This window comes from Plectropomus leopardus, chromosome 13 (assembly GCF_026936395.1).
Source record: "Plectropomus leopardus strain MGB_pleo_1.0 chromosome 13, ASM2693639v1, whole genome shotgun sequence".
NCBI classification, from domain to species: Eukaryota; Metazoa; Chordata; class Actinopteri; order Perciformes; family Serranidae; genus Plectropomus; species Plectropomus leopardus.
In genome coordinates this window covers 19,176,136-19,202,746 of record NC_142188.1, presented here as the reverse complement: position 1 = coordinate 19,202,746, position 26,611 = coordinate 19,176,136, and the positions used below count along the sequence as shown (strand labels likewise).

Sequence of the window (26,611 nt, the reverse complement as noted above, 5' to 3'; positions counted from 1 at the left end):
ACAGGCGCTAAAACAAAGCGTTTCAGACAGAGGGTGAATACAGGTGTTCCAGCACAGATAGTATGATGTTTTGTTTTTTTTTTACAGTAAAGCATGTAAACATATTTTAATACAAACCTCAAATAAAAGTATGAACCTTAAAATGAGCCTGATAGGATCTTAAGAAAAACAGGTTCAACCTCTCTGCTAAATATGGCCACTTGTGGCTCCAAAAATCCCAGAAGGTAACAGCCAAAATGCTGAACCTAAAACAGTTCACAAACCGATTGATAGCGTCATGGTGTCCATTCATTTTAAACACTCTATGAGTAAAACATTCAAATGTTATTATAAACAACTAGAAACAGTCAAATAGAAAAATGAATAAGCAACAAGATCATCATTGTAAGTTTTATTTGTAAATTTTAGGCCTCTCAGTCTAGCACAGAGATGGGCAACTTGAGTGCAATTGAGACCATGAATAGACAATCACATAAGGCTTTTTTGGTGTATTGAACATGCAAAAACAAACAGCCTATATGACAGAGGGACAATACTCAAAGATAAACAAGTTTCAAAACAACTCTTTTCAGAAAATGTTTTTCTTGTTTAAGAACATTTATATTCAGGATCGTTGAATTCAAGTATTCGGTGTTGCGCACACACAACTGAAGGTTAATACAGACGGTTTGAAATCTTTGGCCCCATGTTACAAGTGTGGCCTCAGCATAAATTTAGCATATGTTATTTGTGTCCACCACTTACTTTATATCTTCCACTTACCATTTGTAGTAGTTGTCGCACAAATATCGACAAAAATATTAAAATCTAGTGGTGAAAATGTAAAATTTCCAGTCCATCTACATTTGATTTAGCAAAGCGGACGGAAGAAAGGTCAGTGTTGATACCCACTGTATTGCTCTGATAGAGAGCATTAAAACATATGATATCTTTGTACCGTATATGCATCTGCTTGCAAGATGATGTGCATCCATTTCCACCCACACAAGCCAACAGTTGCCCATCACTGATCTAGCTTGCAAGTTTCCCTGCAGACAAACGCGGGTTCAAATAACACCTGTAGGTTTCTGCAAACTTTGTCATATTTACAGAGAAAAAAAAGGAAAAAAGGCACTAGATATTCGAAGCACCCGCCCAAAAAACAGCGCGAGGAGAAACACACTTCCACAATGGTGATGTTGACGGTGACTTCTGAATATTATTAGCATGGTAAAGCTGACATTTAACAGTGATCACAGGACTTACTGGGCAGAGGCTTTGACACGTTTAAAAAGTGTGTGCATAAAAGAAAAACATTTGGTTTCATAACTGGCCTGTTAAATTAAAAAATATGAACTCACAATGAGGAATAATTATTCTTAAAAAATCTAAAATAAATCACTCCTGCATGTTTCAATGCAGGATCCAATACCTCCATTGTCCAATATTTCATTAATTAGTCCTCTGTTTGTGCATCATGTGTCCGTCGATTGTGGAACTGACTTCACGTGCTTTGATTCTGTCTCCGAGGGGAAGGAGTAACAGACTCGTGGGATGTCAACACGAGTGCTCGATCTCCCAGAATCTGATGGGCCGCCAGATGTTGGCAGAGTAACAGCCAAAAAAACATTTAGAAAACCAAAACTGTCCATGAAAACAGGACTTTCCATTTAGATCCTTTTTGTAAAGCAAAATGATCACACTGTTATCATGATTACTGGTTATTTTAAATATCTAGGCTGCATGATCCTTTAGCGGCCCCAAGTGGAGATAAGAGGCAGGCACACGTCAGGAGGCACCCAGTTAACAACTTGGAGGAAATTATGTGCACATGAATTAAAAAATAACTTGGACGGATGGCTGATTAAAATAAAACTGTGTCTTAGAGAACTGAGGGTAGCTTTTGTAGAAAACAGAGGAACTATGGGTCGGAGTTGTGTATGGCAGGGTGGTTTTGAGGCTGCGGGCTGAAATCACTTGAAATCAGGTTTTTCTGGGAAGGTGCAACCGGCTCTTCTGATGATGACGTTGGCGGCGTAGTGTGCCGCCTTCACGCACTGATCCAGTGGTTTCTCCTGGACAAGCTCGGACAGGAACCCTGCAACAGAGAGCGGGAAAACTTAAACAAAAATCCACAGAAAACACAGGAAAGACAAACAGCAACTCCAAAATGTATCCAATAAAGATTGAGGAAAAACTCACCTCCTACAAAGGCATCACCTGCACCGTTTGTGTCAACAATGTCCTTGGGGTCGATCTTCAGCACAGGAAATGTCTCGACCTTGTCACCTGAACAAACACAAGAAAAAAAATCATATGTCAGCAGCATACCTCTAAGAGCCCTGACAAACCAAGCCGCTGCTCTGCTGCGGGTCACTGTCGAGCCATCTGTGAGCATCTGTTTCCACAGTTTTTGCAGCGTGTCTCGCACTGTTTGGCTCTTGTCAGCTATTTTGCCGAATTGGCATAGAGGAAGGCGGAGCTCATCGCTTACAAAAATCACTCTCATTGGTATATCAGCTTTGTGCACGAGAAGAGATACGGTGGAGGGGAAGGAAAATGGTTAAAAGTCAAGAGGGAATGAGACTGAAACAAACATGTTATATTAAGTACGTTAATTTTTTTACCCACTGAGCTCTTGAGCAGAAACAGTTGGTAATAGTTTATAGCTCACAATTTGTCCTTTCAAATTTGGATTGTGCTAACTGGCTAACTAGCATCCTGAATCTGTCCTTTTGGTCGTCCAGTTACCCTTTTTGAATAATGAATAAAGACTACTGCCGGCTGCTGGTATGGAGAGTTTTTTCCTCCTATGCAGGCGCAAACTGTGCATGTCAGTTGGCTATTGTAGTCTTTACAGTGTGTTCAAGTTAAAACCTTTGGCCAAGACGCAGGCGATGTGTCGGCCTACGTCACTGCTATTTATTTATTTATTTTTTAATGTCACTTTGGTGTGTCTGGGCAATAAATATGGACAAGAGACTGAGGGAAATAATAGTAACGTGAGCAAAGAAAAAAAACAGAACCAGAGATCTTACTCAGGGCCATGGCAGTGTCATCCTTCCCCTGGGTCAGCACTACAATCCTCTGTCTCTTTTTATTGACTTTGGGCAGAGCCTGGGCTTTCTTGGCAATTTCCTTGATGTCCTTGGTCTACAGACAAAATACACAGCAACATCATCAATTGATAGTGCACAAAATAAAATAAAAATACAGCACTAATGTGTAAATGAGGGTAAATGCTGAAACAGACCGTCAAACCACTCACCTCAAAGTCTTGCTCTTTAGCAAATGCAGCTGCTTCCTGAAAAATGGAACAGAAGAAAGATTCTTAGTTATTATGTAGTAATCATCAACATCTGTTGGAGACAAAGTGCTGCACATGCAGCCTGTATGATGAGCATCTGAAGAATGTGCTTTGAAAGTCTGGCTTACTGTCTCATTGCCGAACAGCACGTCAACGTAGGGCATAACCTGCATGAGGTTGTCCTTGAAGAACTGGCAGATGAAGGGCGCAGAGAGGTTCAGGCAAAACAGCTTGTTATTTTCAGACGCGTGCTTCGCCACTTTCAGGATGGACTCCAAAGAGACAGTCAGGAAGAAACCCTGAAAGCAAACAGTGACACTGGGTCAGCACTGATCTGCTATTTATAACTTGATGGGCTCTAATGAAACACATAAAGAAAGGTCTCGAACAGAGACTGCACTGATATGTCCGCAAATTCCCCTGAGGGTCGTCATCCGGAAGTACAAAAGAGAAGTGACAGTACATGGGTTACCCTGAATATTAGAAGTAAATGGCACAACACATCACATAGTAGTTCGGTAACTATTACTTACAGCAATATAGTAGACGTTAGCTTTTTCCACAAGCTTCCAGTTTTCTTCAAGGTCTAGATGTTTGTCCTTCTTATAACAGTTAGCAGCAGCTAGGTTAGCAACCAGAGACCTAAGAGGAGGACGCACACAAGGAGGAGATGAAGAGTTATAAATAGATAACATTAGAATGGGTCAAGATATTAGAGCTGGCCCTTGAAAGTCAGAGATTCAAATCATCAGTCGACTGATGTTGGTCAATTGGTCATTTTTTTTCTGTGCAGTGTACTTTTGGGAATGTTTTGGTCCCCAGATTTTGCTAAAGAGTGAGTGCTCTTGACTTTTGCTACTCTTTGGTTACAGAGAGCTGCTGACACAAAGGCAGTGAAGCACCAAAGAATAGAGAGGAGAGACCTTCTGCTTAGAAACGGTGAATTTACAGCTCACAGCAACTTAATACGATACAGTCTGACTTTTGTTTGATATATAAAGTTGCGCATTTATGACCCGTTGTTAGTACCTTTAGCTTTTTTGCCACATTATGTGAATGCCGCTAGTATGGAAAACAGAACAAATCATTGATTAATATTGGACAGCCCAATTTGATTTGACTGAAATAATTCCGAGTTGGGTACAGCCCTATGAGATATGCTCATTATCATTATTACTCACCTGTTATCTCCGGTGATACAAGCAGCACACGACCCTGTGGGCTCCTCATCTTGTTCATAGTAGTGTGCGTCGATGTGGGCCTCCTCAGCCTTCTGCTTCAGGATCTCTCCAAACTTGTCTTTGCCAATGCAGCCAAAGAACGTGCCCACGTTATGCGGTTCTTGAATCATCCACTACAGACAGTCACAACAGCTCTAATCAGCATTAAGTCGATAAACCATTGTTGATTTCACTGATGAAAACTTTCACGGAAATTATTCGTCGACCTTTTTTTGCATGATGAAAATAAGACGATGACAAGCTAAAACTAGATCTTAATAACAGAAACTATGAGAAATCTAAGTCTAATTTTCATTGACGAGACGAGACAAATGAGACAAAAGTGTCGGTGGACTATGAGACATTCAAAATGAGAGGCGACGAGAACAAAGCGACCAACAACAGCCGTGCTTGCAATTGCTTTCTAATGCCTTATTAACAACAGTATGAGATCGGAGCGCCGGCCGGTCGGCTGTACACTCCAGTAAATAGTCAGCACCAGGATATTTCGCTAGACTGCACACACTCATACCAGAGCAGCTGTTGGTGTGAGTTGTGAGCTGTAGTTCGGCAGTAAATAAGCAGCTGTGTGTGTCTGACTGTGGATGATTAAGCTGTTATATGTGTCCATGGAGTTTGTTAGTTGCAGTGGAGGCTGTTAGCATTCAACTCCTTTTGTTGGCCAGTGAACCACAACAGAGCGAGCAGCCGCCAGCCGCTGTCCTCTCCTCACATTTGTTTCCCGCACAACTCCATTTAGATGCAGACAGTCTAGAGAAGGTTTAAAGTTTGTGCTGTTTGACAGGCAGGTAGGAGGCTCAGTCATCTGTGAGAGTAGCTCTGCTGTATATAAACAGTCTGAACTTTTCTGTGACAGCCAAGAGTTTCCTTTTAATCAGCGACTCTGTGAGAGAACATGAGACTAATTTAGAGAAAAATAATTCTGCTTCTTAATGGTAAGTCAGAGTTTACAGTGAACCCGGGTGCAAATCGCAATCGTCTCAAATTAGTTGTTTGTGATGTCAAAGTGTTTGAGTCCATAAATAATATTTCAAATGATGATCAGTCAGTGATGCTTGTAAAATTCTTTAAACTCGTGAAAAACTCTGCTGGAGAAATGCACGTTTCTGAATGTGTAGAAATTATTTTTACTCGTTAAAAAAAACATTTAAATGACATTTTCATACAACCTGTCAACTTGATTATCATTTCTGGGACGTGTTTAAGCCTGACTCAATAAGTTTATATCTTGACTAAAAGTTGACTAAAATGTAATGAATTTCGTCAACTAAAACTAGACTAAAACTATAAAGGATAAAAATGACTAAAATGCGACTTTAACTAGAAAGCATTTTCATCTCAAGACTAAGTATTAATCTAAAATAGCTGCCAAAATTAACGCTGCCATTAACTCTCCTCACTGTTGCCAACATTTCCAGCAAGAATTCACAGAGTGTTGATGTGGTGACAGAACAGTCTGTGTGAACACGACTGACCTGAGCAATCTTTATAGAGTTCTGTGTGGCTCCTCCAGCGTGGTACTCAACTTTGAACTTCTTCACGAGCTCCTCAAATCTGCACACAGAGACAAACTTGTTATTCACGTGATTCATATTTACAAAACGTAAATTCAGTGTTGTGCATGAAGTTTGTTTGCCAGTATTTTTCTTTGTGGTGCTGACTAAGTCCTGGGCAAACTGAAAATCTTCAAACCTCACAACACGTAAAGTATCAATTATGGCTGAGTACTAAAACATAAACCATTTTTAGTAACAGATCTTTTATTTGCCATGTCATTCAGTCTAAATTAAGTAGTCAGGCATCAACTTCCACGCAGATATTTGTTTGTGTGGTTTTTGTGAGTGTAAGCCGCAGTGTGCACAAATATGTTGTTGGAAAGTTTAACAGGCCGACTGCTGTTAAAGGTCCTGAGACTGAGCCAGAGGCTGCAGAGGGGGAGACATCTGGGAGACAGAGAGAAAAGTGGAATGGGGGTGACTCTCTATAGTGTTATCTCACTTTTCTTTTTACAACAGACTAGCAGTTTTGCCTGAGGGACGAAATAAAAAAGACTGGAGTGGTACAACAGGATCAAGATTCACAGGTCATATACATAACAAATAACAAGTGGCTTCCTCGTTACTCCGCCATCCGCCCACTGAACTCCTGATAACACAGCTGACTCTGAAGTTGGGTTTCATGGATACAGATGTTCCCTGACATAAATGACCCTACATTCATGTGGTGTTGGAATAATTGGCAAAATGAGATGCCCAGTTGACGTCACATATGCAGAGACATGGCGGACAAGACTAAATGTTCTGTTCATGCTTAATAAACCTTATACTGATTCACATATTGCATGTAATTTTTTGCGCACACATGTAATTTGTAATATGGCATTAGGCTATAACCGTTAGTTGCTAGTGATCTCGATAAAAAGTTATTTATTAGCATTAATCCTGACAACCCCCCCTGTTAGGTAAATCAAGATTTTAGTAGTTCTAGGGGATGTATTGGTGTAACAAGTCTGGAACAAAATCATTTTGTAAAGTTTGTTTTTTCATACATTTATTTATTTGTGGTGGCCCGCCATGATCGAAACACCTTCTGCCATGTGTTGATTTTCTATTTTTGGAGCTGGACCATTTATTAGGATTATATATATATATATATATATATATATATATGTTGTGTTGATTGCACTGGGTCTAAAAGTTTGCATTGCCGTGCTTCTTCAGCAGCTGCTCTTCTCATCCATTAATCTAAACTAATCAGCTCTGATCAGATTGACAGATCAATTATCCATTCAAACTCCACAAACTGCTGCTGAGGAAATAAACTCCTGAAGAGTTCCGCCTTTTGTGGGTTCACGGACCCACAAAAACATCCAAATTTGGAGGGGACACAGAATGATACAAAGAACACAAGCAAAAAAACTAACAGACCAAAAAAAAGGAAAATCAACATGTTTTTTTAAATGCTCCAAACAATAAAACACAAAACATCTTCCTTGGGGTATCCATGTTGTTCCCACATCACAAATTTAAGCTTGTGAACACAATAAAGTCAGAGGAAATACTTCCCAACTTGTAAATTGGGACCATCCAAGGAGCACACGAACGCAGCAAAAATGTATGTACTAATATAGATGCAACTGTCTGTCGAATAATAGTTGGTTATATTTTTTAATTCAAATATCTAGCTGTGTCAAATATCACTGATTCGCCAAGAAACTTTACACAAACTGTATAAAAACATTTAGTGCAGATGTGTATATCAATAATAACAACACGCATGATTGCTAATGTAAAAAAATATTATTAGTGAACTATCTATCATAAATATAACTGTGGAGAGTCAGTTATACACACACACACACACAGAGTCACACACAACCCCCTTATCGCCTGCAGTTAAATGTTTGCTTTCTGGCTCTCATCTCAGAGAAACTGGGAGGTGAAGAGTCCTGCTTTGCTATTGGCTCTGTGCTGGATCTGCTGCTCCGCTATTGGTCTTATATAAAGATACTGAGGTCAATCGTGGTGTTTTCTGGTGTACGCCTGTTTTGACTGGCCCTCTCCAGAGCAGAGAGGAGCAAACTCAGTATGAATCCAGACGTATTCGTTTCCGCTCTCTGTGCAGACTAAAAACCTCAACCTATACTGAGCAAGAAGTGTTGCAACATCAGAGAAACTCACAGCGCTTTGTGTTTGTCTTCTGCCAGGATCTGGTCATTAGGTTTCAGGGTGTACCTGCAAATAATTGAAGGAGAAAAAAAAAAGAGGCATTAGTTACTGCTATCCAAGCTGTACCATTTAAAAAAAATCTGTTTTATTTCTTACACAATCTCCAGAAATGTGCATAGAAACACACACTAAGCATCTGGATTATGTTTATGTGGAAAAGCACGGCAGACATAATGGTGGTGCTGCCAATGGGTGGTTCCCTCTATGGAAATTGTGATTATTGAAATCATTAAGTCACAAACAGAAGCTTTAAGAAAGCTGGATGTTGGTCAGTTAAGTGAAACAGAGTCTAGTTTCCTCGAAACTTGAAGGTAAATTGGGGATTAAGACGCAGCTTTAGTCCACCTTTATTCTATGTGACTGAATTAGAAATGTGCTTGGCTGGTTTAGCTCTAATCCTGGAGTTTACGCAAGGGGGTTTTGAGAGTGGACTCTGAGCTGGAGCCCAAAGAAGCCCTTTGCCCTGGTCAGCGCAGTGTGACAGAACTCAGACAGAGCAGAAAACGCTGCTCTGACTGCGCCAACAGCTCCAACTATTTCAAAAAATACCCAGTACATAAACACACAAATAAGTAACCATGTCAATAAGTAAACAAGATCGTAAGCTAATAAGTAAATAGGGACGTTAGTTAATAAGCAAATAAAAAAGCAAATAAATCGGAAAGAAAGTAAATAAGTAATTACAGAAGGTAGTTAAGAAGCAAATAAAGAAAGTAAGTATATAAGTAAGTAATCTGTGTTCTGCCTTTCTTGTATACTCCTCATCTTGTTTCTCCATTGATCAAATTACATCTGTTGGTTGCCTGGCACTGGACTGACCTCACTGACACTGAGTGTCTATATATCACTTGATGTGATTGTGACATGCTTCATAGAAATTTAACAGCTGCAATATGATGGGCTCAGCCTCCCCATCTTTTTAAAATCCAGAGTTGATTCAACATTTGAATAAAAAATAATCATTTTTTTGTCAGGACTACAACCACTTATGGCAGCATTTTTATTTAGGTGACAAAAAATGTATTACATTGCTTTAACTTACTTGTCCAAGAAGTCTTTGTCCACGACAGCAGAGATGTCCAGCAAAGGGTTTCCCATCCCAAAGAGTGCATTGGGGCTGAAATATGGAGACAAAACGTCAAAACAAAAACTGTACATATCCCGGCTTTAACAAGAGAGTATTGACAAGTATTACTATAGTACTAGTATTTTTAAAATTTTAAAATTCACTCAGCTGTCAGGGTTCCTACAACTTGTGGAGGGTTAGATTTTAGACTTTTTTTGCAATTCAGAATGGTTTTTAAGCCCAATTTTAATATAACCAGAATTAATGAAAAAAACTGAACCCACATCAATTACTTAGGGTTAAAAACAATTTTGCCCAAGTGTATTTGTAACACAAAACACAAGTTTGTTGGCAGGTTTTCTTCAAGATTTTGTGTTTCTCACTTTGCATATGGGATTCCACTGCCTTGATTCCAGCTATGCTGAGTTTTAATTGTTTTTTTATTTTTTTGAATGAATTAAATGTTTGTATGAAATATATACATTACCTTGTTTCAATCATACCAAAAACATCTGGGTTAAATATTCAGTTTTCATTGAATGTACACTTTCCTTTTTTATTAAGGTTTCCAATGCAACATAAAAAAATTCAGTACTTCCAATGTATTAAGAGTTTTCAGAGATTTATTTTAAAAACCCACCGGTTTCGGCCTTATTTATAGATCAATGAATCCATTGTTTTAAAAGACTTTTTAAAATCTGCATTCAATACTTCTATTATCTTTGAAATCATTTATAGCTTGTTTGATTCACTAAAAGACCAGACCGCCATCCTTTTCACTGAGTGTGCTAAGGCAAATTTTATTTGCGTACACAGCTGTGTGTGGTAGTTTTTTGTTCTAGTGTTGATCTCTAATATGCAAAATCCATGGTTTTGTTTCCCTGTGACTTCAATCACATGACTTAAACCCTTCCACTTTCTCAGACAGCAAAGCAGAAATGGCACATGCTCAAGAAACAAAGTTTTAAAACATGCATGACTCATCAACAAAAATTACAAAAGAATGTACATGTGATGGTGTGGAGGTGAGGACCCAGTCAGCCCGTATACACCATGTTATGACACTCACAACAGACAACATCAGGACAGCTGTAGGCTGCGTGTGTCTGTGTTTGTACAGTCTGTTCTGTCCTGAGGCAAACAACTGACCACATGGCTTAAATATCATTGCAAATCATAGTCTTGTGATGGCAGAACACATCTTTTTAAAACAGCACAGCATAATTCCCTTTGTGTTAACACAAAACAGTCCTACTGGAACTCATTTTACACATCAGTAACCAATTAGCCAGTGGTGCCTGCAGCTTCTGTGTCTCTTTAAACGAATAATGAATGATCTATGTGCAATACTGCAAAAGCACCAAGCGATTGTGGTAGCATGGTAACATGTACTCAGATCTGTCTTTGTGCATTTTTCTGTTTCGAATGCGAGTCCTTGATGTCACCACAATCTTGTCAGTGTTTTTCGCAGGGAAAACCCCAGATGGAGCAAGTCACAGTCCCTGACATATGCCACCTCCACATGAACATATGCTAGGGAGATTTTTCTATCAAGCCATCCCTTTTTACCCTTGCCTGAAGAGCAGATTTGCAGCAAAAATTATCAACATAGAAGGGGTATTTAAGCAGATGAGTTTCTTTGACTGGAAAACAGAAAAGGCATCATCTACCCAGCAGACGCCACACCCTTACTATCATTTCCTACAGCCCATACATCTGCCAATATGTAGTCAGATGATTACTAGGCTTGTGCAGCCAATTAAACCACAACCCATCCCTGCCTTTAGATGAATTATCAATATGTCAACGTGGTCTTACCTTGCAGAAGACATGCTGTCTCTATGTGTGTTTACCAGCTAGATACTGAAAGACTTGTTGAGCAATCCAAAACCGGCTCGGAAAGAGCTTAGCATTCAAAAACTTAACAATTTCAGCTCAGTGTGCGGTCAGATCGATTTTCCCCTGCAACCACACCTCCTCATCCTCTGAACTGACTGATTGGAGGCATCTGGGGGAGGTAGGTCCACAAAAGCCCCTCTCTGTCCAGCGATTGGCTCGTCTCGGCGACTCTAACCTCAATCCACTCACTCTGTTGAAGCTAAATTACATCGTGAGAAGCATGCTGATGGAAGTGGCTCCTCAGACACCACGACATGAGCTGCACAAGCGTGATGCACAATACTAGAGCTAAATTTATTGGAGGGAAAAGGCATCAAAACATTAAATATCCACGGCCATGTGACGACTTCACAATGCTGGATAAAAGAATCAAACATGGCTTATTTGCCACTATGTGACGGCTTCACAATGCATTGTTTTGGGAGCTGGTACAGGGTGTCTCAGGCAAGCTTTCTCTGCAGCGATCATTGCTAAAAACAAGCAGCGGAGCAATTCTTGGCTCTAAATGAACGGAGCGTCCAGATCGGTCCAAGCATTTCTTTTTTAAACACACGGGGGCATGTGGTGGTCACGTTGATCTCAGATTAGACATTGGCACACTTGCTAGGGTTAACAGACACTACAAGACAACAGCAAATGGCCCTGTGCTAACGTTAATACCGAGCTAAACGTTAGCTGTTTGAAGATAACTACATCAAAGGACTTTGCGCCGCTTCTTATCAACGACCGACCTCTTCTCCACACCACGGTGCTTCATACAGACACTTAATATTCTTTAAACAATCCCAAATGTTTAGCCTCAGCCACATTTCGTGCACACATACATAATATATTAAGGGTTATATTGCAAGCTGAAGACTTGCGCAAACAGTCGCAGGAGGGTCGCGTGTCCTCGCGCCTCAAAGAGGCAGTTTGTTAGCTTTTTATTAATTTATTTATTTCCCAACTTTCGGTCACCTTAGTTTGGCAGGGGTCTTTTTGGTTGGAGACTCTGTCTTCTCATCCTCTGAAAGTTTTTGTTTCTTTGCTTTTGGTTCCTCTGAAGCCATGGCTGAGCGGGCACGTTGCATTCACCTTTACACCGGTCAGAAAACGCGCTCGCGCTGCTAACTGTGATCTGGGCATTGGGGACCCTCAGTGCTGCCTCGCAGGCAGCCGAAGCCTGCCTCAGGCCTCCAGGCTGTGTGACGCCTTAACTGAAATCCACCAATCAAAAGCGTCACGTTTTAGGTTTAAGCAAACTCATGACACTTATATGAAGACTTTAAAGCTGCATTAATCATTATTTTCGCATGGACAGTAGGTAAAAAAAAAAGTAGGTGAAAGTCTGGTAAAAGTAGGGTTTATTTTTTTCCAACTTTATTTAGCCTAATGCAAAAAAAAGAGAAAAAAGATCAGTATCAGGTAATAATGTTAACGTTTTATTGTTGTTTATGTAAGATGTTTATCACATTTACATATTTCCATGTTATAGCAAAAAACTTTCATGTAACGACACAAACCTTTTATTGTTATAATACATTATTTGTTGTTGTAACGTGAAAAAAAATATTTTTGCAATAAAAACATTTCAGGTTAAAACAGTATGAGTGATTACGTTATATTGTGAAATGTTATAAATGGTTATACATTATTTTCGTTATAGGGGTAGCTAAGCTGGCTCAGTGTAGGGACTGCTAAAACTGCCGAGGAAATAAAATTGTGGTAGGCCGTTTTTATATATTTATAATTTTTATTGAAAATGTACAGAATAAAATAACAACAACAGTATAGTAAACTACTGTAAACATCTTGTAACACAAATTGAAAACAGATCTCAAGGAAGTGCTTTTAGCTGTAAGTTCTTAATGGAAATGTAATGGAAAAATAGTAATGAAGAATAATAATCACATTAAGTTAAACAAGGATAATACACAACAGAAAAATATAAATGCATATCAGTTATCTGATACAGAGGACAATGTTTTAGGATATCATACAGTTTTTGCTCAAATTTGTAGTAAGTATTATTATCATTAATTAGACGTCTACGGCCTGCACACCTGAAAGGCGATACTCAGGGCAAGAAAACCCCAATATTCGCATACAGATAGTGGTGTTAGCTGCCTGCAAACCCTGCCTGATTAAAAAGTCCCAAAATTTGCTCTGAAAATATCGATCAGGTTAACACTAGAGTAGCTCTATATTTAAACTAGCCGGAAGTTATTCCAGTGCATTGTTTATCGTTTTGGGGCTTTGTTTTGTTGAATTGTGAGTAAACACTCGTGACTAGGTTGTGTTTACGTGTGCATAGATCTGCAGGCGGCTCTGCAGTGACTCAGTCTGCCATACTGGCACCGAGTATCTCTGGCACAGTCACCCGGAGTTAGAAGGTAAAACTTTCAAACAATCTGTCAAAGTTTTTTTTTTATATATATACATGATGCTTTATATCAAGCTGTCACTTCACTGTTACTCTGAAGTTTATTTTGTTTTTTAACAACAGAAACAGATGCTAAAAATGTCCGAAGTTGCCATCTCTGTTTGCTAGCCAGCCGGTTTAGTTACCTGTGATTGAAGTTATTTTGACAGTGAGACAGTTGGTAAATGTTGACACCAAGTGACACTGCTTTACATCTACATGTACACTGATCCGATTTGGGCGCAATCAAATATTTGATCGGGAGTTTTAAGTTTTATCTGGCACTCAATAACACAGAGCACTACTAACAACAGCCGCCTCATTGTTGCAGCTGAGATGATCCACAGTCTGTTCCTGATCAGTCACTCGGGAGACATCTTCCTGGAGAAACACTGGAAGAGTGTCATCAGCCGGAGTGTGTGTGATTACTTTTTCGAGGCGAAGGAGAAAGCGGTGGAGCCGGAGGATGTGCCCCCTGTGCTGCAGACTCCACACCACTATCTCATTAACATATACAGAGGAAAGCTCTTCTTCCTCTCTGTCATCCAGACTGAAGTCCCTCCTCTGTTTGTCATCGAGTTTCTCCACAGAGTGGCAGACACATTTCAGGTGTGATTCAACTCTGAGTTCATTTTGAATGATAGATATCAAAAGTCACACATCATCCTGTTGTAACTTGATGTTTCGCAATGGTGGATGTAGGCTGTCTGAGGGGCAGGGGTGACAAAAATAGAGAGGGGAACCACTGCACACAAAGTTTTCTAGGATGTAGGACAGCTGACATGGCACTGCATCATGTTTTCTCATTTTTTTTAGAAGGGCTTGACCAATGTTTTTTTGGGGCCAATACATATACTCAACATTATCATCACTTCAGTATCATATACAGCAAGTTCCCTGCAACTCTTTTTAAAATAAAATTCAATTAAAAAAAGAATATATAAAAAAAAGCTCTCTGAAGTTTTACACAGTAAAAGTTCCTCCCATGCTGACACTTTCTTTGCACACTTTTTTATTAAGGTATCCTTTGACTGGAGAAGTCTAAATACTACTTGTTAATGGATTATTTCGGTTGTACCCAGCCCTACCACTGATAGTTAAATTCTACACTAATCAGTTACTTTTTAAATGATATTAACTAGTAATATGTCATTTATTACATTTTAAAGTAACTTGCTCAACACTGGTAGTACAACAGTAAAGTATGTGGATTTCTTCTTCTACTCAGTAAAGAAACAATATACTATAAATGTGTAGATTACACACACTGTAAACAATTAGTATGTAGTATGGAATTAGATAAGATTAACTTTATTAACCCCAAAGGAAATTCAATTGCAACTCATGTAAGATCTTAATGGAGAAAAAGGTCCTTTTTTAAAGAAAACAGAAATCCACTAAAATTTTCTACAACAATTTTCATCAGTCTTGTGTGTGCATTAGTGTAACGTGTATTCTTGTCGACAGGACTACTTTGGAGAGTGCTCAGAGGGTGTAATCAAGGACAATGTGGTGACAGTGTACGAGCTGTTGGAGGAGATGCTGGACAATGGCTTCCCACTAGCAACAGAGTCCAATGTCCTCAAAGAGATGATCAGGCCTCCCACCATCCTGCGATCAGTTGTCAATACGCTCACAGGTAAACAGAGGTCATGCTGACTCTCTTTTTAAAGGTCAGTCTAAACTGTCCTGCCCTCTGTCTACTTAAAACCAGATGGCATTGAGTATAAAATGTTTATGTTTTTGCATTTTCTGTCTGTGTTTTCCAGGAGGTAGTAATGTCGGAGACACATTACCAACAGGTCAACTGTCCAATATCCCCTGGAGGCGAGCTGGTGTTAAATACACCAATAATGAGGCGTATTTTGATGTGATAGAGGAAATAGATGCCATTGTGGACAAATCCGGTAAAAACAAACACTTGAGTGATCGCTACAGATGCAGTTAAAAGAGTTTACTGTTTCCTTGAAGATTACATTAATACATGTGGTTATTTTTTGCATCTCTTTTTAAATGTCTCTTGTTTAGGTTCAACAGTATTTGCAGAGATCCAGGGTGTGATAGAAGCGTGCGTGAGGCTCAGCGGGATGCCTGATCTGACTCTGTCCTTCATGGTGGGTTAATTTACTCTCAGCTCTTTGTTTCCGTGTTTTTGTGGTCTGATCGTACGAGTGTAAAATTCACTTGTTGTCGTTTTTGACGACAGAATCCTCGCCTCCTTGACGACGTGAGTTTCCACCCGTGTGTGCGGTTTAAGCGCTGGGAATCGGAGCGCGCCCTCTCTTTCATTCCACCAGATGGAAACTTCACACTCATGACCTATCATGTCAGCTCTCAAAAGTAAGTACAGGCATCTGTATGTTTTATTTATGATTTTAAAAAGTATGTGTATATATATGATCAACATTTTCTAGCAACAATAAAATCTTTGTAGTATGGAGTGGACTGAAATTCTGGTTTAATTCCCAAATTAAGGACTCACAATCCATTCTTGTTACCGTGTTTACTTGTAAACACAAACTGGTTGCTGTCCGCCTGCTGAACATAACTGTTTATTGTCATCGTGGTCAATTCTGTCTCTGTCCTTCCTCAGCCTCGTGGCCATTCCAGTGTACGTGAAGCAGAGCATCACTTTCTTTGAGACGGGACCTTGTGGTCGCCTGGATATCACCATCGGACCCAAACAGACCATGGGGAAGACAGTGGAGGGCTTGATAGTCACAATCCACATGCCTAAGGTTGTGCTCAGTGTTAACCTCACAACCACACAGGGAAACTACACCTACGACCTCTCTACCAAGGTAACCAACTGTTTACAAAGCCGTCCTAAGCAGTGATATAGTCAGTCTGTGCTAAATAATAATGCCTTCCACTGTTGAATGTGGACATTTTATTCAGTCAGTGTCGATCATACTGCTTATTTTTTCTCGATCTCGTCAATGCTTCACTTCAAAGGTGCTCACATCTTAGCGGCCTGCCTGATAAGTGCTTGAAGGGGGGTTGTATAAGCCACTTATCCATAGTCAATTAATTACATACAGTAGATATCAGTCAACATGTTTCCAGTTTGGAGAAGAAGGTAAATGTACCACCACTGACACTAAGCAATGAAATTCTGTAGAGGGAGCAGCAAAACGTATTTTATACACCTAAAATAAATCAAGAACAGTTTTAATGTGTGCGGTATTTAAAATATTTTTACTGCTTTACCTTGTTATAGGACAACACTTTCCACCAGGGAACCAAAGCCATTATCTCTGCTCTCTTCAGAGTCACCAGACTCCATTGACAAAAACAGTCACTTTTGCCTTGCAGAGCACAGGAGCTGCTGGTCTTCTGCTGCCTCAATGAGTTACTCAGTTTGTGTTATTGTGTGACCTTGACATTCAAAAGGGTTTATTCAGACTCACCAAAATCATACATTAACATAAACAAACTAATCCATTGAGGCAGCGGTAGACCAGCAGCTCCCTTGTTCAGGTAGCTAAAATTACTGTTTTTGTCAGTCTGATGACTTTGAAGATAGCACAAAAATTGGCTCCAGTTCCTCATCGAAAAGAGATGCAAGGTAAAGCAGTGAAAATATTCTAAATATACTGCACACCTAAACACACCTTTTTGCATAGTTTTATTTTACTTTTTATTTTACGGGCCTGGACCCCTGTCTATTTCCTCACTTCTAAAAAAATCAGAATTTTTCCTTTAAAACTACCCATTCAAGGCAGGATATTTCTTTTTTTAGGACATAGTTATAGACTACTTTTTTTGTAGCTCTACAATGCAGCAGCTGATGTAATCAGAACTGGTGGAGAACATAAACTCAAACAGTGATTTGTTTTATTGTCCTTACTCAGATCATGTCTGTTTTGACAGGTGTTGGTCTGGGACATTGGGAAACTGAACCCGCAGAAGCTTCCTAACTTGCGGGGCAGTCTGAGTCTGCAGGCAGGAGCCCCCAAACCTGAAGATAACCCCCCACTCAATATTGACCTTAAGATTCAACAGGTGGCCATATCAGGTAAACCTCACCGCATGACCTCCTAATCTTTTAACTGGGCCAAGTTTAAAGTCCATTTTCAGTTATTGCTCACGGTGTTTTTCCCCCTCTGTACAGGTCTTAAGGTGAGCCGTCTTGACATGTATGGAGAGAAGTACAAGCCGTTCAAAGGGGTCAAGTATGTGACGAAAGCAGGAAAATTCCAAGTGCGGACCTGAGTAATAACCGTCAGAGGTCGACAATCCGATGTGCCAAATAGACGTCGAGGTTATCAGCGCTCCAAAATGTCTTACATTTCCTCTGGCTTATTGTCATTAATGAACAGTTATTTATTATGTGTTTAGCATTACATGTGACTGGATGGTTTTTGTGGCCTGTAAAGGGAAGCCTTAATAATCAATGTGACCTTGTTGAAGTGCTGTTAGTTTCTAGCCAGTTTAAATGTTGCGTTATATGAACCATTCCTCTTTCTTTTGTACTATTTCTCAATACTTTTTTTTTCTTTTAACACTTTCTGAGCGTTGCCTAAGGGGAATATTTGAAAAGGGACACTCACAGCTCACCGCCTTGCTCCTCACTACTAAAACAAACCTGTACAATCCTATTTGCATGTTGCCTTTAAGAAAGCAGCCATGCCTTTTGAAAACCTTTTTACACAATATAAGGTAGCAGCAAGTTTTATACTTCTATATGTTTATTTTTGAAGAATCTAATGTGTCTACTTTTTGAGTAGCTGCAGTGCGTCTTGAGGCACTGTCTGTAGAGCAGGTATTTTTGCACGCATTCACTCTTTAATGTGGCCTTGTAAGGTTAAAGTGCTTTGTATAGCACACTACAGCACACACTGCATGTTTGGAGGTCTGAGGGAATTTTGTTTATATCAAAGGTACATCATTTAACTAAGGGATAACAACTATCTGCAGGGCCTAGACATGAACCAGTGATTCAAGCAGTCTGTCTGGAACAGTTGTGTAAAAAGCACTCAAATCTAGAAAATCCTCACACAATCTTGAACTTCTTTACTCAGCACAAGATTTGCACAATCAATTACCAACGTGGAAAATACTACTTAAAGCTCTTGTATGAAGTTGAATCTGTATTTCAGAGTATAAGATGTCTCATAAAAGCTTTAAAATGACATGTTCATGTGTGTTCTTTTAGGCTTGCTTTGGTTGATGAACAACATTACCATTATCCTCAGTTTTTCTTTGCATTAATCAGCAAATGCTAGGATGCTAACACTAAACTTAAATGAGAAACACGGTAGACATCAACTTCAGCATGCTAGCATTTAGTTTGAAAAAATAAGACAACGCACTCACTCGCAATTAAACTTTTTGAGACTTAAGTGGAGATCAATGCAGTCAAAATCAGGACACCACTCCGATTATAGCTTTTTTTTATTGCCACATGAACATTTGGGGCCAGATGCCCTTCTTCAGTATGCACATACAGCAATAACACAAAGAAAACCCACAGATAGAGTTAATTTTAAATCCACAGATGAAAACACCGACAGTACACTCCAGCAGGGGGAGCCAACATTTTAAACGGCAGAATCACGGCAATATGTATTTACAACAATATGTAAATAAAAAATAAATATGAAAATAGTTTAATAAGTATTTAAAGAAAATAATTACAACAAAAACAATAACCATAATAACAAAATAAATAAAAACACATCTAAAGTGCATCCCAGCAGGGTGCACTTAAAGTGTTTTCACTTATAAAACTTATAATTAACTCCACCTGTGGGTTTTCTTTGTATTGTGCCTTATGCTGAAGAAGAACAACGTCTGTGTGGCAATAATAAAAAGAAAAATGCTATAATCGGAGTGGTGTTCTGATTTCAGCATTTATTTTGAGACATGGCTGATCTTTAGTAAGGCCTTAGAGACCCACAGCAGTTTTTTTTTTTGTTTTTTTTTTTGCTATTTATCAGTCTAGAATAGCTTATTTTTGGTGAGAGTTGCTAAGTGTTGGCCATAGAGATGTCTGTATAATTTCCAGTATAATGGAACTAGTTGGCACTGGGCTTGTAATGCTCTTGGAAGTGATAGCTGTTGCCTAGCAACATAAAACCTTTTTTCTGTAAACTAACTAGCTACTCTGTGATAGCTAGGTCTACATGGTATACAGAGGGCAGCTGCTTAGTATCATGTACAATTATCTGTGTTTTTCCAGTCAAGACAGACTGTTAATTGTGTGTCTCTCTTGAGTTGCTGAGGTGAGCAGGAGGAATCCTTACCTGCTCATAACTGCAGTCTCTGGGCCCTGTTGACAGTGAAGGGAGAGGACAGGTCAACCTCTGTCAACATGTCCATGCCGAGTTTAAAACGGTCCTCCTGTCCTTGCCACATTGTGCACAGTCTTCAAGCACCGTGCAGGGGTTAGCCAGCTAGCTAAACTGAGGCAGCTAAGTTAAAAACAACAGCACGGCTAACAGCTCCACACATCCACCAAAAGCTCTCAACGCGGCTTATTTAACTCTGCTGTCACCAGTGTAACCGAGCGTCCTGGGTTCGCCCAACCGAATAACTATTAAAGCAATAAACAGGATGGTGGACGGTGCGACAGCCCTTTAATTTTCAATTACTAAAACTCCCACACCTGCGTGAACCCCGACAGAGTGGAAGTTCTCCCCACAACTTTTTCCTCCTGCCCTACGGAAACTCCAGAGGGACATACAGTAGGCCTCCAACATAGTCTGTTACTATGGATACACAATGTACTGTAAGTAATACAGGAAGAGTTAAAACTCCCAGTGCTCCCAGCTATAGATAGGCAATGACTGTGTTAGCCATACTTGTGGCCTTCTGCCCTGTAAACAAATACAAGTAGGCGTAAAAACTGTGGATTTTTCTGAATGAAAAGCACTAACATTTACATTTAAGTGATTTTGATGAATCGCTTTTATATTCTTTGATTTATATCCATTTCAGTACTAATAATGAAAATCACTGATACAAACAAAGAGCAATGTCTGCAAATCAAAATAAGATACTGCAATTGGCAGTGAGTCTTTTTTTTTTTGCAAGATTTGCAAGACAGTAGATGCAATAAAACAATAAAAAAAGCAAAGAACAAACATGCAACACCAGGGGTTAATATATTCTCATTGCTCTATTTTCAGTTTGTTTTTTAAATTAACCCCTGGCGTTGTATGTTTGTATGGTTTTTCGTTCTTTGGTTTTTGCTTCTGTTGCATCTGCAAATCAAGTTTAATAACAACAACAAAAAAGTCCTCATATGATATCAAACAAAATATGTACAACTGACTTGCATAATATATTGTGCATATTTATGATGGTAGCCTACTGCAAGCAGACTCACTGCCAGTTGCAGTGTCTTATTTTGACTCAATGATTTTCATTCAAGTACTTAAATGAATATAATTAATCAATTAAATTGCTAAAAAATTATTTTTGATTTTTGGGTGATCTATCCGTTTAAATCTATTTCCCAACCGCTGATTTTATCTTGTGGTCTCAGTGAGTTATGAAAGTCAATTAGAAGGCCAACTCCAGTCATCATCATTATAGTCTTTTATTCTTCCAAGGCACAGCAGATGTGTTGGCAGGGCGAGAAGCTATCAGAATACATTCAGGGAGTGAATGAACACATCAAGTACACACAGAAGCACACCCTGTCGCTCTCAGTGAGGGGTCAGTGACTGCTACATGCTCAGTAGGCTAAAATAAAGACGTAAATGCGGTTAACATTTAGAGCTCTGTCCTTCTCCATCATGGGGACAGCTCATCAATACTGATAAGGTGAAGAGGCTTCACACATACACACGCATACAGATTCTCCATTTAAATGTTACATTTGCCCAGCCATTGTAAAAATGTGTAATAAAACTGATTGAAATTCTGTTTAGGGAATGAAAATATGTATTTATCATCAGATTGTATTTTTTATGTAGTTTCCAGTCACGAATCTTCTAACTGCTGTGTAATTATTGCACACAAAAACACCTAAAAAACCTAACATCAATGCCTGGTATTAAATAAAAAAGGTCGTTTTTGTTCTCGAACCACCGGGGTCATCTTATATTTGGATGATGCTTCAGACCTCTGGAGTGGAACAACTGAGCTCACACATGGAGAGAAGTCTATAAGCATTAGGTTGAATGGCTGTCTGATGTAAAAGGTTTTGATGAATTTGGAATAAAATATCCAAACAGTTCAACTGTTACAGAAATAGTGCAAAAACAAAGCACTACAATTTGTTAAAAAAGAGAAAACATTCCTTTTTTTTATTTTTCTTGCTAAAAAAAATAATTAACAGACCTCAAAAAGTACTTCAGCATCTCCAAAGAAAAAAAACTGTTTCGCTTGTAAAACCTGGATTTTAAAGGGACATTTCTCCCCAAAACACAAAGTACATATTTTTCGTTCTACCTGCAGTTCTTATTTATCAGTCTTTACTGTTTTGGTGTTGAAAATATTGGTTGTGGACATTGTCTTCCTTCCTTCCAATTAATCATCCTACTAATTATATCAAGTAACCGTTTGAAGAGGAGCCAGACATCTCTATGGCCGATATATCCAACACTCGGCAACTCACACAAAACAATCCAGACTGATAAATCGCACTACAGTTAACAGGAAAAATATTTATTTTTGATTTTAGGGTGAACTGTCCCTTTAAGTGTTAAGCTGAAACTTACAGTACCATAAAACAAATCATTTGGCATTGTTCACTGTTTAAACAAAGAACTTAAAACACATTAAAAACATCTCAACTCGCCTCCACTTTCACTCATACTGCAACTCTCACGTGAAAACATCTTTTCTATTAAGTATCAACCTTACTGCAATCGACATTATTCGTTATTTATTGACAAGCGTACATTTTTAAATCATACAATCACTTTTGAAACCATATCATTTGCCTGTAAGTCATAACACTTTTAATTCAGAAGACCTTCTCGTTCCTAAAACATCACCAGACAGCGGCAATGATGTATCACCTTTAAATTCATGGATCTTCAGTTAAGAACAGTGTTATCACTAAAAGTAAACATGAAGAGAGGAGGGCTCATCGGCCCACGCAAGACTCCACACTTTAGTGTCAAACTCAGTGTATAAAGCTCATAGCTGAGTGTTGTCCATAAAACAAATAATTACTGTATATACAATAGACAATAAGAAACTCTCACTGAAAAAAATGAATTAAAAGTAAATGTCCTCTAGGAGATCTTAATGTCATAATTTGCCTTTAGAAAATAGAAAAAATTTTCATGCAAAAAATATATACCTGGGATTTGAATAAACTCTTGTAACACAACATACCAAAAATATATATTAAAAACTGTCTCCTGTTAGCCTACGTGATTCCACAGTTACAGATAAGGAGAGCTGGAGAGCAAAGCTGAACTCACTCCGATAAATGAAACCTGCTTCGTACCAAATCTAACGGTTCCTGATACACACCACATCACCGTCAGTTTCCTCTGTGGAGAAGTGCATATGTTTACTCATGATGAGTATGCACATTGCTACTTTTACTGGAGGTGTGTGCAGATTGTTACTAGTTTCAGTGGCCAGGCTTGTTTATTGGTACCAGGGGGTTTTGCGCACCCAGCGAAGGGTGCATCCTGCATCTGTGCGGATCTTGATGGAAGCTGCTTCTGCTTCTCTGACGGTCTCCTTCACTGACTGCATCAGATTCTGAGCGTTATGGACCAACATCTCTGTGGCCTGGACAGGAAATATGTGGAATTGAAGCAGTCAGTGGTGAAATAACAACAGAAATGGGACAAAATTAAGACACGTTATTAGTGGTGGAAGAAATATTTAGATCATTTACTTAAGTAAAAGTGCTAATACATTAAAATACAAATATTGCATTACAAGTAAAAGTAATGCATTCAAAATCATAGTTGAGTAAAAGTAGTTAAGTGTTATAAACAAAATGTTCTTAAGGTATCTAAAGTTAAATAAATGTCCCTTGATAGATTATGATTATGGAAACCCATTCGCACCAAATTGATTTTAGAAAAAGATCCTGTCATTCATCATGAAAACTCTATCAACATAATGATTTAGTACCTCAAATTAACAATAAACTTTCTTAAAATATGTTTTTATCTCAAAATAATGAACTGTTTCTCATTATTTTTAGATATTAAGTCATTGAGCTAAGTATGACATAATTTTGAGAAACTTTCTTATCATTTTGGGAAAGTTTCTCATGATTATGAGATAACTATGTCATTAATTCATGAAGAGAAAGTTTCTCATTATTTTATTTTTAGATACCAACTTATTATTTTGGGAAAGTTTCCTATTATTTTGGGAGTGTTTCTTATTGTTGACAATGAAGTACTTTTTTTTAAAATCACACTGGAGGAAGTCGACATGCAAATTTTATGTATAATGTATGAGCAGCATTTTGGTGTTACATCTAGTCGATGTGTGTTTAATACTTCATATGCTGTTAGGTAGTTTAGTCCAGTTTAGGCTGATTCCCTATGACTTCTGTGCAGTTTTGTGAGTTTACCTGCTCCGACTCCTCTTCACTGATGTTTGTTCGTCCCAGCATGGTGGCTTTGACAGTGGAGAGGATTTTCAGCTGAGTACTGATAGTAGGGATTCGTTCACACACCTTTGGGAGGAGAAGATCATATAAATAGTTTTCAGCAAATTAAAAAAAAAACTTTTCATTATGTGTCTGCATTAATGCGTTCTTACCTGCAGCAAGTTAGTTCTGATGCGCCTGTCAGTGCACTGCTTGGCCACTTCTTTAGCCAGCCTCGTCACCTCATCTGAGGCCTTTGCAATGTCCTTAGCACACTGAATCAGCGCTCGTTTGTTCCCGCTCCCACCACGCACCAGCCGAGACATTTCTGCCATCAGCAGAGCCATCCGCTTGGCTGCTGCTATGATGTCGTTACCCTGTGAAGAGGCGGGGAGGGAGCAGAGGAGGAAGCAGTGAGAGCTGTGAGCAGGACACTGGAGAGGAGCGTGACTTTGGATAAGAGCTGAGAATGCAATGGAAACATAATGTATGAGTCATGTTTCCACTTTTTGAAAGAGTTCTGGTGCTTTGTATGAATGAATGTGAGGTACAAAAGCAAAACAGGTGCTAAATTTGCAAGCAGAAAGCTGCATGCAGTGGGAAGTTAGCACGTACTCTTCAACCCTCATGGAAGAAGATTATTCTGAGATTTATATCCATAGTTTTGGAGAGAGTCTGTGGTGAGGTTCTCACCACCTCCCTCACATCACAGTCAATGTGAGGTTAGTACCCATGAGGTGGAGCGATCAGTGTGCACCCTGAGACTTAGAAGCGGAAGCAGGTGGTTACCAGGTGAGCAGGCAGTCTAACGTCAAACTACATCACCCACAAGTCTTTGGGAAACTGTCATCCTTGGCTTCACAGGTTGGCTAGACAACGAGTGACTGATAACAGTGAGACGGAGCACCTGGCTCCTCCTTTTAACCACTTTACCTAATCATGAACATGAGGGAGGGAATTGTGAAGCCAGTAGCAGTTTATCCAGGAGGTGCAACAAACAAGCTTGCCATTCCAACGATACTTGACCTTTAGTACAACTTTTTAGCGTGACGTCAGCGTGCATCGACCATGTCTGAGTGTGATGTAGCAACAGCTGGTTGTAGATTTTCATGTGGCGGATGCAGCATCATTTGCAGAGCAACAGTGAGCAGTACTCCTCCAAAGGGTGTGTCTTTGTCCTGCAGGGTTTTCCTTGTGTGGTGCATTTATCTGATTGCATGTGTGGATGTGTGTGTGTGTTTGGGTCCAAACAGCTGCATGATCCTCCCTCAAAGCACTGGGAGTCATTTACTATCTGAGCCGTGTGTGTGCACTCATGTGCATGTGCGTGCGCAGACCTTGCTGGACCACTTGCGCGCCTCCTGGTGGAGAGACTGGGCCGCTGCCAGAATGGGTTGATTGACAGGCTGGTTGGAGGGCATCATCAGCAGCTCTGGCTCATAGTCATCCTCACCATCAGTAAACTCATCTTCATCATCTACCTCTCTCTCCTCTACTGCCTCCTCATCCTCAGGCTGGGTGCAGCAGGGTGGGGTGGGGGGGTTGTTGGTGGCGGATCAATTGGGATGGGAGGGACAGGGAGGGAGGCAAAGAAAGGGGGAGGAGGAAAAAAGGAGGAATATGGAGAAGAAGGGAGAGAAGAAAGCCAGGGATGTCCGAAGGGAGGGAAGCATGGGAAAAGGAGGCATTTAGTACAGTATGAAAGGCACTGGATGGAAGAACAAAGGACAGGAGATTTACAGGAGGGAGGAGGAGCGAATACAAGCACTGTGGAGGAGCAGGGAGAGGGGAGGTGAAACAGCACGCGCAAGCAAAGATGGGAAAAAAAGAGGAAAAAGGGGCTGGTTTGGGCAGGTAGCAGGTGGATGACATGCCTTACTCTGAGGCAGCGGCTGAGTTGACAGTTTGTAAAGTGTTTGCATAATCAAACAAGATCTAACTGAAGCCAAAACCGGTGGCTGGCATCATTTCAGTATATTTCGGGGTCTAGCAGTGTGCTGGAGTGTGACCGAGTGCCATAAAGAAATCAGATATTTTGTGTTTGACGCATGGATCATTAAACAAGTGTGGGCAAACTGAGCTACAAAGGGGAAAACCATTACAAGCTTCACAAAGAGAGTGAGGGGGTGTAGTTCCTGGATAACGAAGGGTTATTTACATAGAAAAATGTTCCTACACAGATTCTCCACACAAAAACACTCAGACACACACATACAGAACATAGACACCAACAGGGTGCAAAGAGTACAACTGCAAATACAGAGGACTTGTTCTCTGGCAGCTGGATTTCTGTGTTAAAATGACTGTTTTTCCTGAAGTTCACTTTGTGCATGTAAGTGTCTGCGTGTAAACCATTAACAACCTGGCATCACCTCGAACAGATGACAGTTTCCAGTTTTCCCTCTGAAATTGGAATCCAGCCACTGATCTTCACATTTCAGCGTCAACGTGATTTCAGGACAAAA

General features: G+C 39.6%; 3 protein-coding genes across 9 annotated transcripts in view; 1 reads left to right on the top strand and 2 right to left on the bottom strand.

The window, feature by feature from the left end:
• Positions 1–376: 376 nt before the first annotated feature.
• LOC121954940 (adenosine kinase) lies at positions 377–12,338 on the bottom strand. Of its 2 annotated transcripts, none has more exons than XM_042502691.2 (11): positions 12,178–12,338; positions 9,298–9,372; positions 8,208–8,261; positions 6,003–6,081; positions 4,468–4,640; positions 3,820–3,928; positions 3,415–3,585; positions 3,248–3,283; positions 3,018–3,132; positions 2,182–2,268; positions 377–2,077 (listed from the first exon to the last, which is right to left on the bottom strand). In XM_042502691.2, the coding sequence occupies exons 1-11, from the start codon at positions 12,288–12,290 to the stop codon at positions 1,953–1,955; spliced, it is 1,137 nt and encodes a 378-aa protein (XP_042358625.1). In that variant the 5' UTR covers positions 12,291–12,338; the 3' UTR covers positions 377–1,952. The 2 variants fall into 2 exon arrangements, with proteins under 2 accessions (XP_042358625.1, XP_042358626.1); XM_042502692.2 differs by lacking the exon at positions 12,178–12,338 and adding an exon at positions 11,140–11,287.
• Positions 12,339–13,349: 1,011 nt separating this feature from the next.
• Positions 13,350–18,756, top strand: ap3m1 (adaptor related protein complex 3 subunit mu 1). The gene is made up of 9 exons (XM_042501995.2): positions 13,350–13,592; positions 13,953–14,230; positions 15,089–15,260; positions 15,391–15,528; positions 15,650–15,735; positions 15,828–15,961; positions 16,215–16,422; positions 17,495–17,639; positions 17,736–18,756. Exons 2-9 carry the CDS (start codon positions 13,958–13,960, stop codon positions 17,834–17,836), a joined length of 1,257 nt encoding a protein of 418 aa, XP_042357929.2. The 5' UTR covers positions 13,350–13,592; positions 13,953–13,957; the 3' UTR covers positions 17,837–18,756.
• A 2,395-nt stretch (positions 18,757–21,151) lies between these two features.
• LOC121954668 (vinculin-like) overlaps positions 21,152–26,611 on the bottom strand; it is a 35,314-nt gene continuing 29,854 nt past the window's right edge. For 4 of the 6 annotated variants that reach the window (XM_088086463.1, XM_042502321.2, XM_088086464.1 and 1 more), the window contains 4 exons: positions 25,484–25,660; positions 24,320–24,523; positions 24,129–24,233; positions 21,152–23,326 (listed from right to left, as the gene is read on the bottom strand). In XM_088086463.1, the coding sequence (XP_087942589.1) occupies positions 23,180–23,326; positions 24,129–24,233; positions 24,320–24,523; positions 25,484–25,660 (633 nt within the window). In that variant the 3' untranslated portion in view covers positions 21,152–23,179. The remainder of the gene's footprint in view (positions 23,327–24,128; positions 24,234–24,319; positions 24,524–25,483; positions 25,661–26,611) is intronic. The other 2 variants (XM_088086465.1, XM_042502326.2) reach the window with 1 other exon arrangement.

What these genes read in the sequence shown, in the direction of transcription:
- LOC121954940 (XM_042502691.2), bottom strand. Translation starts at nt 12,290, where the DNA reads ATGCAACGTGCCCGCTCAGCCATGGCTTCAGAGGAACCAAAAGCAAAG. An exon ending in CTAACGTCTACTATATTGCT is followed by an intron (nt 3,586 to 3,819) that starts GTAAGTAATAGT and finishes GTTTGCTTTCAG; the next exon opens with GGTTTCTTCCTGACTGTCTC. An exon ending in AGGTGATGCCTTTGTAGGAG is followed by an intron (nt 2,078 to 2,181) that starts GTGAGTTTTTCC and finishes TCTCTGTTGCAG; the next exon opens with GGTTCCTGTCCGAGCTTGTC.
- ap3m1 (XM_042501995.2), top strand. Translation starts at nt 13,958, where the DNA reads ATGATCCACAGTCTGTTCCTGATCAGTCACTCGGGAGACATCTTCCTG. An exon ending in GAGTGGCAGACACATTTCAG is followed by an intron (nt 14,231 to 15,088) that starts GTGTGATTCAAC and finishes TCTTGTCGACAG; the next exon opens with GACTACTTTGGAGAGTGCTC. An exon ending in ATCTGACTCTGTCCTTCATG is followed by an intron (nt 15,736 to 15,827) that starts GTGGGTTAATTT and finishes TTTTGACGACAG; the next exon opens with AATCCTCGCCTCCTTGACGA.